The 14,325-nt window shown below is 41.8% G+C and overlaps 1 protein-coding gene across 1 annotated transcript; it reads right to left on the bottom strand.

Annotated features, from left to right (window-relative positions):
* Positions 1-2,678: 2,678 nt before the first annotated feature.
* LOC125884158 (oocyte zinc finger protein XlCOF6-like) lies at positions 2,679-12,792 on the bottom strand. The gene is given in 2 exon segments (XM_049568972.1): positions 2,679-6,743; positions 12,372-12,792. Coding segments are annotated over 2 exon segments (2,574 nt in total). The 5' UTR covers positions 12,565-12,792; the 3' UTR covers positions 2,679-4,362.
* Between the last annotated feature and the right edge of the window lie 1,533 nt (positions 12,793-14,325).

Below are 14,325 nucleotides of genomic sequence, written 5' to 3'. Positions count from 1 at the left end.
TTGTCTTCATTGGAGCTGACTCTCTGCTCCAGCTCAGTAACTTGTTCTCCAAGTGTAGAGAATGAGCCTTCACTTTTGTTGAGGCTAACTTTAACAGTGTCAAGCTTAGAATCCATATGTGAGATCATCTCAAGTTTTATTTGTTGCATCCCCTCCCAGATAGTTTGGAGGGAGATAGCGTCTTGGTCATTGTGAGGCCTGCCATCTTCACCCACACAAAGAGGAAAGCAGTATGGACCAAGAAAAGTTTGTGGTTTAAGAAAAACTGACTCCAATCTTTAGAGGCACCACAAGTAGCTTGGAATATCATCAGATGAAAAAGTAGTAGATTTGTCCCACATGGACCATAGCATTCAAATGTTTGAGCCAGCAGACTTCAGCTTGTGACACACACTCACACCACAGCAGCCATCTTGGTGGTCATACATCTATTACCATACCATCTCTAGGGTTTACAGAGGATGGTCCCAAAAAGAGAAAATATCCAGTGAGCCAAAATGCCTTGTTGATGCCAGAGTTCAGAGGAGAATGGCCAGACTGGTTCAAGATGATAGAAAGGCAACAGGAAGTCAAATAAGCACTGGTTCCAACCAAGGTGTGCAGAAGACCATCTCTGAAGCAACAACACCTTGTCCAACCTTGAAGCAGATGGGCTACAGCAGCAGAAGGGTTCATGAAGCTGAGGATGTCCCTACCCTCAGCCTTCTCGGGGACATTAATGAAGAGCAGGTTAGAGGCCCGGCTCCGGTTCTCAGCGGCTTCAGCTCGATCTTTCAGGTGGGCATTATCATTTTCAAGTGTTTTGACACATTGTATCAGGTCCTGTACATTGTCTTCATTGGAGCTGACTCTCTGCTCCAGCTCAGTAACTTGTTCTCCAAGTGTAGAGAATGAGCCTTCACTTTTGTTGAGGCTAACTTTAACAGTGTCAAGCTTAGAATCCATATGTGAGATCATCTCAAGTTTTATTTGTTGCATCCCCTCCCAGATAGTTTGGAGGGAGATAGCGTCTTGGTCATTGTGAGGCCTGCCATCTTCACCCACACAAAGAGGAAAGCAGTATGGACCAAGAAAAGTTTGTGGTTTAAGAAAAACTGACTCCAATCTTTAGAGGCACCACAAGTAGCTTGGAATATCATCAGATGAAAAAGTAGTAGATTTGTCCCACATGGACCATAGCATTCAAATGTTTGAGCCAGCAGACTTCAGCTTGTGACACACACTCACACCACAGCAGCCATCTTGGTGGTCATACATCTATTACCATACCATCTCTAGGGTTTACAGAGGATGGTCCCAAAAAGAGAAAATATCCAGTGAGCCAAAATGCCTTGTTGATGCCAGAGGTCAGAGGAGAATGGCCAGACTGGTTCAAGATGATAGAAAGGCAACAGGAAGTCAAATAAGCACTGGTTCCAACCAAGGTGAGCAGAAGAGCATCTCTGAAGCAACAACACCTTGTCCAACCTTGAAGCAGATGGGCTACAGCAGCAGAAGACCACACCAGGTGCCACTCCTGTCAGCTAACAACAGGAAACTGAGGCTACAATTCACACGGGTTTTCTCACCAAAACTGGACAACAGAAGATTGGAAAAACCACATTCAGATGGAAGCATGGATCCATCCTGCCTTGTATCAACGCTTCAGGCTGCTGCTGCTGCTGCTGGTGGTGTAATGTGTGGGGGAGATTTTCTTAGTACCAACTGAGCATGGTTTAAACACCACAGCCTACCTGAGTATTGTTGCTGAGCGTGTCCATCCCTTTATGACCAGTGTACCCATCTTCTGATGGCTACTTCCAGCAGGATAACGCACCATGTCACAAAGCTCACATCATCTCAAACATGACAGTGAGTTCACTGTACTCCAATGGCCTCCACAGTCACCAGATCTCAGTCCAATAGAGCACCTTTCTATCTTTCTAATACCTTTTTAATCTGTGACACCAAGAATTAAAAAGGGGGTCCAACCCAGTACTAGCATGGTGTACCTAATAAAGTGGCTGGTGAGTGTAATCCTGAGACATGTACTGTATTACGATGCAGTAAAACATGTGACAGATATGACTGCGTCTTTGTGTCAAAATGAGGTGTTAAAACAGATAAATACAAAATACATATATGTACATCAGATTTACTGCTCTATTTACAGGAAGTACACGTTACTAAATTGTTAAAGACCATGTTTGTCCTATTACATAGCTAAAGAAAGAAACATGATGGCCAGAAGTAGAAATAGCTAACGGCACCAGAGAAGCTTTCTTTTCTTTTAATAAATTGAACACACATTAATGAACATACAAGATCCTGTAGAGAATTCATACATATAATACAATACAATAAACATTGCCAAATTAAATGAAGGAAGAGGATTTTTTTTTAAAGGCAAATAAAATATTGGGGATTTATGTAAAAATATACATAGAGACATATAAATAATTTTATAATTAAAGATATGTAGGCTATGTTAGGTGAATACTCCTGTCAGTGACCCTGACCACTGGCATTGGCAAAAGAGTTGGTCCCCGGACGCTGCACTGTGGCTGCCCACTGCTCCCAGTGTATACAGTAGGATGGGTCAAATGCAGAGTTCAAATGTATGTAATGTGCTGAGAAAGGAACATAAAGAATTTTCTTCTAATAATATTTTTTTTTAATAACTAGGAGATAACAAAAGAATAAAGAGATTTCAAAGACTTAAAAAATAAGGAACATGAATCAAAACAACAAGAAACGAGATATATCCCCAGTCATGCACACCCAGTTCTAATAATCTCAGTACTGTTTTTCAACATATATGTTGTTTTGTCGTCATTCAATGTAGTTAGCACATATTGTTATTGTGCCATTGGTTTTGGCCTTGGTGCCCCAATAAATTTGTATTTATCAAAGGCCAAGTGGCCTTGCCCTAAAAATGACTTAATTCCAGGCCTGTAATGGTGTATTTCCTCTCCTGTTTCTGTCCTCGGAGGGGCCAGTTGCAGTGTGCTGCTTTTTTATGTGCTGCTGCCTCCATTGGCTGAGCGTCTCTGCTCACGTAACATATAAGTCATGAGCGAAAATATGCACCACACAGCCAGAATAAGAACCTCTTAGGCAGGGCAAGTCAGAATTTAGATGGGGAGTAGATTTGGGAAGTACTTGCCCGGCCACTGACGGCTCTGCATGAGATTGCGAGTAATCCTTTAACTTTTCCCCTCGAAAAACAGCATGACATGTCTTGTCACCACTCATTGCGATGTTGGACGTTGTGTGTTTAGGCTGCCCTGAAGCCGAGAGATTCCTGAATCCGGTGATACCAAACATCACATGGTTTGATGACGTAGTGCGCCTGTGAGATACCATTTAACAGAGGAGGGAGGGAGCGCAGACGCCGGTGTCTGAACGGAGTTAAAGAGGTTAAAAAGGGGATCCAACCCGGTTCTATCAAGATGTACCTAATAAAGTGGCTGGTGACTGAAATCCTGAGACATGTATTATGATACAGAAAAACATGCTACAGATATGTTAAAACAGATGAATACAAAATACATCTATGGACATCAGATTTACTGCTCTATTTACAGGAAGTAAACACGTTACCTGTGTCCCGTATGAGTTAAGAAATCCCACTAAATTGTAAAAGAGCATGTTTGTCCTATTACATATCTAAAGAAAAAAAAAACCCATGACAGCCAGAAGTAGAAATACCTAATGGCACCAGAGAAGCTAAGGACACCACAGAAGCTAACGCCAACAGAGAACCTAATGACACCAGAGAAGCTAACGACACCAGAGAAGCTAACGTGGCTTTTAAACGTCGACAGACTAAATATTTATTGAACAAAGCTGCAGTTATATTATTAATAATGAACTTGTAATGTTTAATGAACAAACCTGCTCTGTGTAACCGAAGCTGAGGGTTGAAAACAGCGTCCAGTAGTTTCCGTTGTCGCTCGTTCTCCTCTTTTCATCGACAAAGTTCCTCCTCATACTCTGCTATCGTTATGAATAAATCATCCATGTTTAGCGGTGCTGACAGGAAGCTACAAGTTCACAGCAAAAACATGACTGAGATTATCTGGTCTCTTTCCAATCATCGTCACTATCATCAGTCTCAGGTTCAGAAGACTCTCCCGTCTTGTCATCAGTCTCAGGTTGTAAATGTGTATCTGGATCTGAGTTCCTGGCTGGTTCTGGTCCTCCACAGTCCTCTCCATCAGCTTCTGTTTCCATCTCTTTTCCTACACTCAGAGCAGCTATATGGTTTTACTCCTGTATGAGTTCTCATGTGTCTTTTCAGATATCCTGTTTGAGAAAATCCTTTCCCACACTCAGAGCAGCTAAATGGTCTTTATCCAGAATGAGTTCTCATGTGTGCCTTCACATCACGTGGATGAAAAAAAAATTTTTCCACACAGAGCAGATAAATAGTTTTTTTTTTCCTGTGTGAATGCCCATGTGTGTCTTCAGATGAATATTTTGGGGAAATCTTTACCCTCACTCAGAGCAGCTATATGGTATTACTACTGTATGAGTTGTCATGTGTCTCTTCAGATGACCTGTTCGAGAAAATCCTTTCCCACATTCAGAGCAGCTAAATGGTTTTTCTCCTGTATGAGTTGACATGTGTCTTCTCAGATATCCTGTTTGAGAAAATCCTTTCCCACACTTAGAGCAGGTAAATGGTTTTTCTCCTGAATGAGTTCTCATGTGTGCCTTCAGATCACCTGACCGAGTAAATCTTTTCCCACACTCAGAGCAGCTAAATGGTCTTTCTCCAGCATGAGTTCTTATGTGTGCCTTCAAAGTACCTGACTCTGAAAATTTTTTACCGCACTCAGAGCAGCTAAATGGTTTTTCTCCAGCATGAGATCTCATGTGTCTCTTCAGATGACCTGCCAAAGAAAACATTTTCCCACACTCAGAGCAGCTAAATGGTTTTTCTCCTGTATGAACTCTCATGTGTGTCTTCAGACACCATGACTGATAAAATTTTTTCCCACACTCAGAGCAGCTAAATGGTTTTTCTCCTGTATGATATCTCATGTGTGCCTTCAGAGCACCTGACTGAGAAAATCTTTTACTGCACTCAGAGCAGCTAAATGGTTTTTCTCCTGTATGAAATCTCATGTGTGTCTTCAGAGCACCTGACTGAGAAAATCTTTTGCCACACTCAGAGCAGGTAAATGGTTTTTCACCTGTATGAAATCTCATGTGTGTCTTCACTTGACCTGTTCGAGAAAATCTTTTCCCACACTCAGAGCAGCTAAACGGTTTTTCTCCTGTATGAGTTTTCATGTGTATCTTCAGAGAATTTGACAGAGAAAATCTTTTCCCACACTCAGAGCAGCTATATGGTTTTTCTCCTGTGTGAGTTATCATGTGTGCCTTCAGAGCACTCGACTGAGAAAATCTTTTCTCACACTCAGAGCAGCTAAATGGTCTTTCTCCTGAATGAGTTCCCATGTGTGCCTTTAGATGACCTGACCAAGAAAATTTTTTCCCACACTCAGAGCAGCTATATGGTTTTTCTCCTGTGTGAGTTCTCATGTGTGTTTTCAAAACTCCACTTCTACAAAATCTTTTCCCACACTCAGAGCAGCTATATGGTTTTTCTCCTGTGTGAGTTATCATGTGTGCTTTCAGAGCACTCGACTGAGAAAATCTTTTCCCACACTCAGAGCAGCTAAATGGTCTTTCTCCTGAATGAGTTCTCATGTGTGCCTTTAGATGACCTGACAAAGAAAATCTTTTCCCACACTCAGAGCAGCTATATGGTTTTTCTCCTGTGTGAGTTCTCATGTGTCTTTTCAGAACTCCACTTCTACAAAATCTTTTCCCACACTCAGAGCAGCTAAATTGTTTCTCATCAGCACTACACGTCAAGTCACTAACAGGGTCTTCATCATTTCTAAGAGAGTTTAAGCCTGACTGAGGTTCTCTGGTCTCTGTCCAATCATCATCATCACCACTGTCATTAGTCTCAGGTTGTATCTGTGTATCTGGATCTGAGGTCCTGGCTGGTTCTGGTTCTCCACAGTCCTCTCCATCAGCTCCAGTTTCCATCTGTTCAGTGTGTCTTTGATGAAGCTGTGAGGACTGAGGTTTCTCTTCATCATCTTCACTCTTCACAGGGACAGGAGTGAAAAGGAACTTGATGATATCATCCTCCTCCAGCCCTTGAAGCTGCTCTCCCTCCTGACTGATCCAGAGTTCCTCCTGTTCCTCTTTAATGTGTGGAGGCTCTGGGTCCTCCTGGTCCTCTTTAATGTGTGGGGGCTCTGGGTCCTCCTGTTCCTCTTTAATGTGTGGGGGTTCTGGGTCCTCCTGTTCCTCTTTAATGTGTGGGGGCTCTGGGTCCTCCTGGTCCTCTTTAATGTGTGGGGGCTCTGGGTCCTCCTGTTCCTCTTTAATGTGTGGGGGTTCTGGGTCCTCCTGTTCCTCTTTAATGTGTGGGGGCTCTGGGTCCTCCTGGTCCTCTTTAATGTGTGGAGGCTCTGGGTCCTCCTGTTCCTCTTTAATGTGTGGAGGCTCTGGGTCCTCCTGTTCCTCTTTAATGTGTGGAGGCTCTGGGTCCTCCTGGTCCTCTTTAATGTGTGGAGGCTCTGGGTCCTCCTGGTCCTCTTTCATGTGTGGGGGCTCTGGGTCCTCCTGGTCCTCTTTCATGTGTGGAGGCTCTGGGTCCTCCTGGTCCACACTGGAGCTCCACTCCTGCTGCTCAGGGGGAACCTCTTCTTTAACCACCAACAGCTGCTGGACGTCTGCAGGAAACAGGAAACACACACATGTTACAGAGAAATGTTGTCGTTCATTCACATCACAGCCCAAAAACTCCTTACTGAACTTCTACAGATCTCTGAGCATCAAACAGCTTCACAGTGTTCACTCAGCTGTGTCAGAGTGAGTGAGGTTGAGCTAAGCTTTCATTTTCGCAGCAATCATTAACATCCATTCAGACTCTTGTCATGTTTGGAGGCTCCAGTGCAGCTCTTCATTTGTTCAGGCTTATGTGAATTATGTGAGAATGACTGTCCATGGGATGCCAGAGTTTGCTGTGAGTCAAGTCTGACAGCTCTCCCATCAAAATCTGTTTCCTGTATCTGTATTTTTAGATTAAGCGAGAAGTAAAAGAGAAAAATAGAAATTGTGTGTGTGCGTGTGTGTGTCTGAGTGAGTTTTTTTTTTTTTTTGCTTATCAGATCAGAAGAGTAGATATTTCATCTTAGCTTAGAGGAAAGAAGAGCGTTTAAAGGAAATGGGAGGAAAGGAATTTGCCTACTAGTTTGGAACATACATATATTCTTTTTTCTTGTTCATGAGTAGAACACAGACTATCCATGCAATGAGATGCGCACGGAGAAAAACCAGCTACCTTGGTTCTAAGGTAGCTTATCAGGAAGCCGACTGCACCATTGATACGATGTTAATGATAATATTTCACATGTGGGATTGTTGTTTTACTGTTTTTTGTTGTTTTATGTTTTGCTTAAACTTTTCAGGGCTGAATAACTGCACAGAGGGTCTGCGATCCTGCCCAAGTTCTAGTTAGAATGAATACTGAACGTTGGTTTCGGTATAAATCTCCTGAAATTCATGGAGAGAAAAAAGATTCTACAACAATTGAAAAAAGAAAAGGGAGATAAACTGTTTCTCCAAGAAACACATTTAACACAAGAGGAACATAAGAAGTTGGGAAAAATCGCAAACGCTGAAGTTTTTTTCTCCTCATATAGCTCATCAAGGAGAGGCGTAGTGATCATTATAAAAAAACCATATAATTTCAGAAGATAAATAGTATAATGGATAAGGAAGGAAGGTTTGTTTTACTGATGGGCAGAATAGAAAACATTGAAATAACACTTATAAATATTAACTATCCGCCAGACGAAGGCACTGATCTTATGAACCAAATTCTAGATTTAATAGTGACACATGGAAAAGGAATAATTATTATTGGAGGTGACTGGAATCTTGTTTTAAATTCTATAGATTCAACGGCAGGACATAAACATGAAGCAGAAAAAAATGCAAATATCTTCAGGAAAGCATGTAGAGAGTTAGGCATGCTGGATGTATGGAGAACACTGCATCCAAGAACAAATAATTATACATATTATTCTAATAGACATTCAACATATAATAGATTGGACTACTTCTTCGTGTTTAAGAAAGACATAGCAACTATTAAAAAATGCACTATCGGAACAATAACGCTATCAGATCACGCTACGGTCACCTTAACAGTCAGATTAAACTCAAGTAAAGGAATATGTATGGAGGATGAATAATTCCCTCTTACAAAACGGAAGTTTAAAAGAGACTGTCAAAAAAACCTTTACTGAATATTTTAAACTAAATGACACGGAGGAAATTAACAATGTAATTTTATGGGAGGGGGCGAAAGCTGTCTTGAGGGGAGAAATAATGAAGTACTCATCAGTAAAGACAACGGGAACAAATTAAGATGGAACTCAAATTACAAATAAAAGTATGAGAAGACAAACATAAAAATCACGCGATCTGAAATGAAATAAACAGCTGAAGAAAAAATGCATTGAATTAGACTGCGGACAGAAGAAGTGGAAAAATTATTAATATTTATAAAACAAGAGTATTACGATGAGGGGCCAAGATCAATGAAAATTTTAGCTTATAGGCTCAAGAAGCACAAAAGTAAATCATATATTACTAAGTTAAAGGATGATAAATCAGAAATACTAACAGACAAAACTGAAATTGCAGAAGCATTTGCAAAATACTATGAGGAATTACACAGGGATGATGCTTAAAGTATAGATACAAGAAGAACAGAAATATATCTTGACAAACTTAAATTAAAACAAGTTTCAATATCCAAAAATGCTAACCTTATTAAACCAGTAACAATGGATGAAAGAAAACAACAAATTAGAAAGCTAAAAAAAGGAAAGGCCCCAGGAGATGATGGGTACACTAATGAATTCTATCAGGAGTTTGGAGAATTCCTGACACCTGTATTACAAAAAGCCTATAACTTTGCCCTAGAATCAGGGAATTGGGCTTCAACATGGAACTCATCCATAATCACAGTCATATATAAAGAAGGGAAGGATAAAACGGATAGATCTTCCTGTAGACCAATATCTTTACTGAACACACATCAAAAAATATTAACATCTATTTTAGCAAACAGGCTTAAAGACATCCTCCCAGATATAATAGATACAGATCAGTCTGGTTTTATCTCCAATAGATTTTTATCTGATAATATAAGACGCACTTTAAATGTGATTGATTCTCAAAAAAATAGAAAAGACTTGCTTTTGCTGACACTTGATGCTGAAAAAGCTTTCGATAGAGTCCTGTGGCCATATATCTTTACAACATTTAAAGCATTTGGTTTCCATCCAACCTTTATTTCATGGTTAAAATCAATGTACAAAAACCCAGTGGCTCAAGTAAGAGTTAATGGCACCCTATCAAGACACTTTCATATACATAAAGGAACCAGACAAGGAGATCCACTGTCCGCATCAATTTTTAATCTATGTATGGAACCTCTTGCAGAAGCAATCAGACAGCAAGATGAAATAAAGGGTTTGCTTATAGGTCAGGAATGTCAAACTAGCACTTTATGTATATCATTATACTTTATCTGACTACACCTGAAACTTCACTTCAAGAACTTATTAAAACAATAAAAGAATATAGTGAACATTCAGGATATAAAATTAACGAAAGTAAAAGTGAGTCTATATGTATAGGTAAACAACCAACAGAAGACTCAAAAGGAAACCTCAAATTCAAGTGGTACCAAATACTTAGGAATAACAATCCATTCGGACCTAAATAAAATCTATGAAGTTAATTATCAGAAGTTAGAGAAAAAAATTAAACAAGACCTGACCAGATGGAAAACAATACCAGATTCTATTTTTAGTAGAATAGATACAGTAAAAATGGTGGTCTTCCTGCAGTTCCTCTTCCTTTTTCAAGCCCTACCAGTTCCAATCCCCCCACAAAGTTTTAAGAGATGGAATGATAACTAATTTTATTTGGAATAACAAAAAAATGGTCAAACTCATTAGTAAAATCTAAAGAACGTGGTGGATTAGCATTCTCAGATTTACGCATCGCATAAACCAGCCATCAAAGAAGTGAGAGGTATTTGACTTTTATTCTTTATTAAATATGAAGTTCATAATACCCTCTACACTGCAACAATACATATTTTTCACAACGCCTAATATCTCTAATACAATTAGAGATGTGAATGCAGTTTTACATTTTCACGTAGTGTGTGATATAGGGCTAAATTTATTTTATTATTTTCACAGGCCGGATGGTGGCCAATCTGAAAATGCGCTACAGTGAAGAGAGCAGCAAGTGGATGCTTCTCAATAAAACAGCCTTTCTGACCCCCTGGTTCTCTCCCTTAATCCACCTTTCACCCGAACAGAGAAATCTCGTCAGTGATACCTTATCACACGAGATGAAGGACAATGAGACAGACAGTGACTGTACACAAGAGGGAGAAAAGGCAGCTGCTGCCCTGGGAGCAATGGGGAGCCTGTTTGGGGACTTGTATAAATGCAGTAACTTTGGTAAAGGTAGCGGTGTCGGCATCCTGGAGATGCAAGCCTACATGAAGGAGACTCCTCTTTCTGCAGACAGCAACCCGCTGCTTTGGTGGAGAGACAGAGTCCAACAGGTGCAACTCTCAAAGCTGGCCCATAAATACCTGTGTGCGCTAGGAACGTCTGTGTGCTCTGAGCGTTGGCAGTAGGGGTGTAAATCACCAGCTTCATCACGATACGATATTATATCGATTTGTTTGGATGACGATGCGATGTTTGCTGATATCACAAAGTCTGTCACGATACGATTTTGATTCGATTCGATTGAGGAGCCTGTGATCGATAAGACGCGATATCATACGCCCATCTAACACAATCTTTTACATCAACTCACAAAAACAACTAGAATATGATTTGACCATTTTATTTCTGAGCTCAGTTTGTTGTTTGAGTGGAGGCGCGCTTGCCCAGAAATGGTGACACAGACGTGCTATGTGAATTTCAAAATAAATGTGCATCTTTAAGATGACAATATGCATTGAAGTTTTCATTTTGCATCGATATAATCGGATCGTTAATCAATAAATCGATGTAGATCAATGTATCGTTAAACCTCTAGTCGGCAGGTAATATTGTAAAGAAACAGAGAGCCGCACCTGATCCTGATCAACTTGATAGACTTGTGTTTCTGGCATATTATATATCAGAAATTACGACGGGCCGTTCTGTTTCACCTTGCTACGTTTTTATTTCAAAGCTGTCGGAGCTCCCTCCTGCTGTCTGTCATTTACATTTTATATTCAGGGAGGCTTTTACCACATTGCCACTACCACAGAAGCTAACGGCATCAGAGAAGCTAACGACACCACAGAAGCTAACGACACCACAGAAGCTAACGACACCAGAGAAGCTAACGGCACCAGAGAAGCTAACGGCGCCAGAGAAGCTAACGACACCAGAGAAGCTAACGACACCAGAGAAGCTAACGACACCAAAAAGCTAACGGCACCAGAGAAGCTAACGGCACCAGAGAAGCTAACGGCACCAGAGACGCTAAAGACACCAGACCATCTAACGACACCAGAGAAGCTAACAATACCCGAAAAGCTAATGACGCCAGAGAAGCTAACAACACCAGAGAAGCTAACGGCACCAGAGAAGCTAACAATACCCAAGAAGCTAATGACGCCAGAGAAGCTAACGGCACCAGAGACGCTAACAATACCCAAGAAGCTAATGACGCCAGAGAAGCTAACGGCACCACAGAAGCTAACGGCACCACAGAAGCTAACGACACCACAGAAGCTAACGACACCACAGAAGCTAACGACACCAGAGACGCTAACAATACCCAAGAAGCTAATGACGCCAGAGAAGCTAACGACACCAGAGACGCTAACAATACCCAAGAAGCTAATGACGCCAGAGAAGCTAACGGCACCACAGAAGCTAACGGCACCACAGAAGCTAACGACACCACAGAAGCTAACGACACCAGAGACGCTAACAATACCCAAGAAGCTAATGACGCCAGAGAAGCTAACAATACCAGAGAAGCTAACGGCACCACAGAAGCTAACGGCACCACAGAAGCTAACGACACCAGAGAAGCTAACGACGCCACAGAAGCTAACGACGCCACAGAAGCTAACGACACCAGAGAAGCTAACGACACCAGAGAAGCTAACGACACCACAGAGGCTAACGGCACCACAGAAGCTAACGGCACCACAGAAGCTAACGTGGCTTTAAATCGTCGACAGACTGAATATTTATTGAACAAAGCTGCAGTTATATTATTAATAATGAACTTGTAATGTTTAATGAACAAACCTGCTCTGTGTAACCGAAGCTGAGGGTTGAAAACAGCGTCCAGTAGTTTCCGTTGTCGCTCGTTCTCCTCTTTTGATCGACAATGTCCCTCCTCGTACTCTGCTATCGTTCTTTCAAACAGCCCAAATATCTCTCCATCAGCCGGAGTTAGTCGCTGCTTCACAAACGATCTCAGCATTTGGACGTTCGACATTTTCACACTTTAAAAGTAGTGAGCGTTTAAATAAAGCGTTTAAACTCTTCCAAATGTGCTGTTTTAAGCTGAATGTCTAGAGGCGTTTGAGCTCGTGATGTTGCGTGTTGTGCCGATGCTTCTGCTTCTTCGTGGAGTTTAACGGCAGTTGGCCACCTTTACAACGGGGCATTACCGCCACCTTCTGACCCGGGTGTGGGTCAGGCTCCAATAACCCAACTTGCTTATTTCCTTGCCCTAAGTAAATAAATAGAAATAAATTGTTTAATTAACTAACAAAAAAAAAAATAAAGAAAGAAATAAAAACACAAATAAATAAATAAATAAAATAAAAACTAAATTAATTAATTAAATAATAATATAATTAAATAATAATAATAATAGTTACATATTTCCTACATCCCTTATCCTTATATTCTGTCATACACCCCTATGCTCTTCAGAAACTCCACCACCATCTTCAATTTAGCCCCACTGCCCTCACTGAGTATATCCTTTAGCTCAAATCCCAGGATCCCCACACTTCTCATCTTGTCCTTCATCTTTCTCCTATGTTCTTCATATGCCCTACACCACAGCAATACATGTTCCACTGATTCTTCCTCCTCCCCACACCCCTCACATAACCCTGACTGGTGCCTCCCTATCATCTTCAGTGTTTTATTCAGCACACAGTGTCCCAACCTTAGCCTCATCCATCCTATTTCATCCCTCCTGCTGCCACTCCTGACCCCCTGCCCTTTAACACTACGCTGCACTTGGTAGAAGTGCCGACCCTTCTCTTCCTTATCCCATCTAGCCTGCCATAACTGATTTGCCTTTTCCCAAATTATCCCCTTTGCCTCTGCTTTACTAATCCTAATACGCATATCTACTCTCTCCTTCTTTAGAGCCCTCTTAGCTAACGCATCTGCCTCTTCATTGCCCACCACTCCTACATGTGCAGGAACCCACAGAAATCTCACACTACTACCCTGACTCACACACCGAGTCACACACATCAAAATTTCATATAGCAAGCCCTGCCTGCTTCCAGAATGGAAGGACCTTAAGCTAGTTAACACTGAAGCCGAGTCACAGCATATTAACACGCTCTCCACCCGAGCATGCTCAGCCCATCTGAGCGCCATCAGCACAGCTACCATCTCCACAGTGTACACACTCAGTCTGTTCGTAGTCCTCCTGTTAAGTGACACCCCCTTCTCTGGAACAACTACTCCAAACCCTGTCACCTCGGTCTCCATGTCCTTCGATCCATCTGTAAATATCAGAGTAAAATCCCTATAAGAAACCCGAGTGAGACTCTTAAAGACCCCTACCACCACCCCTCTTCCAGTCTTTTTCTCCTCCAACAGCCGCCAATCCACTACAGGCCACTCCAACATCCAGGGAGCCACGACTAGGTACACCACCGATGGGCATAACCGTAACCCCCCTACTCCAAACTCTCCTGCCACATCCTTACCTACTCGGCCAAAGTTCTTCTTTCTCTTTCCATTCTCCCAGCAGTCCCTTAGCACCCCATAGTAGGGTGAGAGTCTCCATGTCCCTGCAAACTAGATCAGTAATTAGCCATCAGCTGTCCCCTTCTTATTTCCAGTGGCATTTCATTCATGGCCACTTGCAGAGCAGATACTGACGAAGACTTAAATGCCCCACTGCAGATCCTTAAAGCCTGGGCCTGAAGCGCATCCAGCTTCCTGAGGTGTGTCTGGGCCGCCAACCCATACACCAAACAGCAATAGTCCAGCACCGACCTCA

The sequence above is a fragment of the Epinephelus fuscoguttatus genome, linkage group LG23 (genome assembly GCF_011397635.1).
Source record: "Epinephelus fuscoguttatus linkage group LG23, E.fuscoguttatus.final_Chr_v1".
NCBI classification, from domain to species: Eukaryota; Metazoa; Chordata; class Actinopteri; order Perciformes; family Serranidae; genus Epinephelus; species Epinephelus fuscoguttatus.
This window is presented reverse-complemented; position numbering and strand designations above follow the sequence as displayed.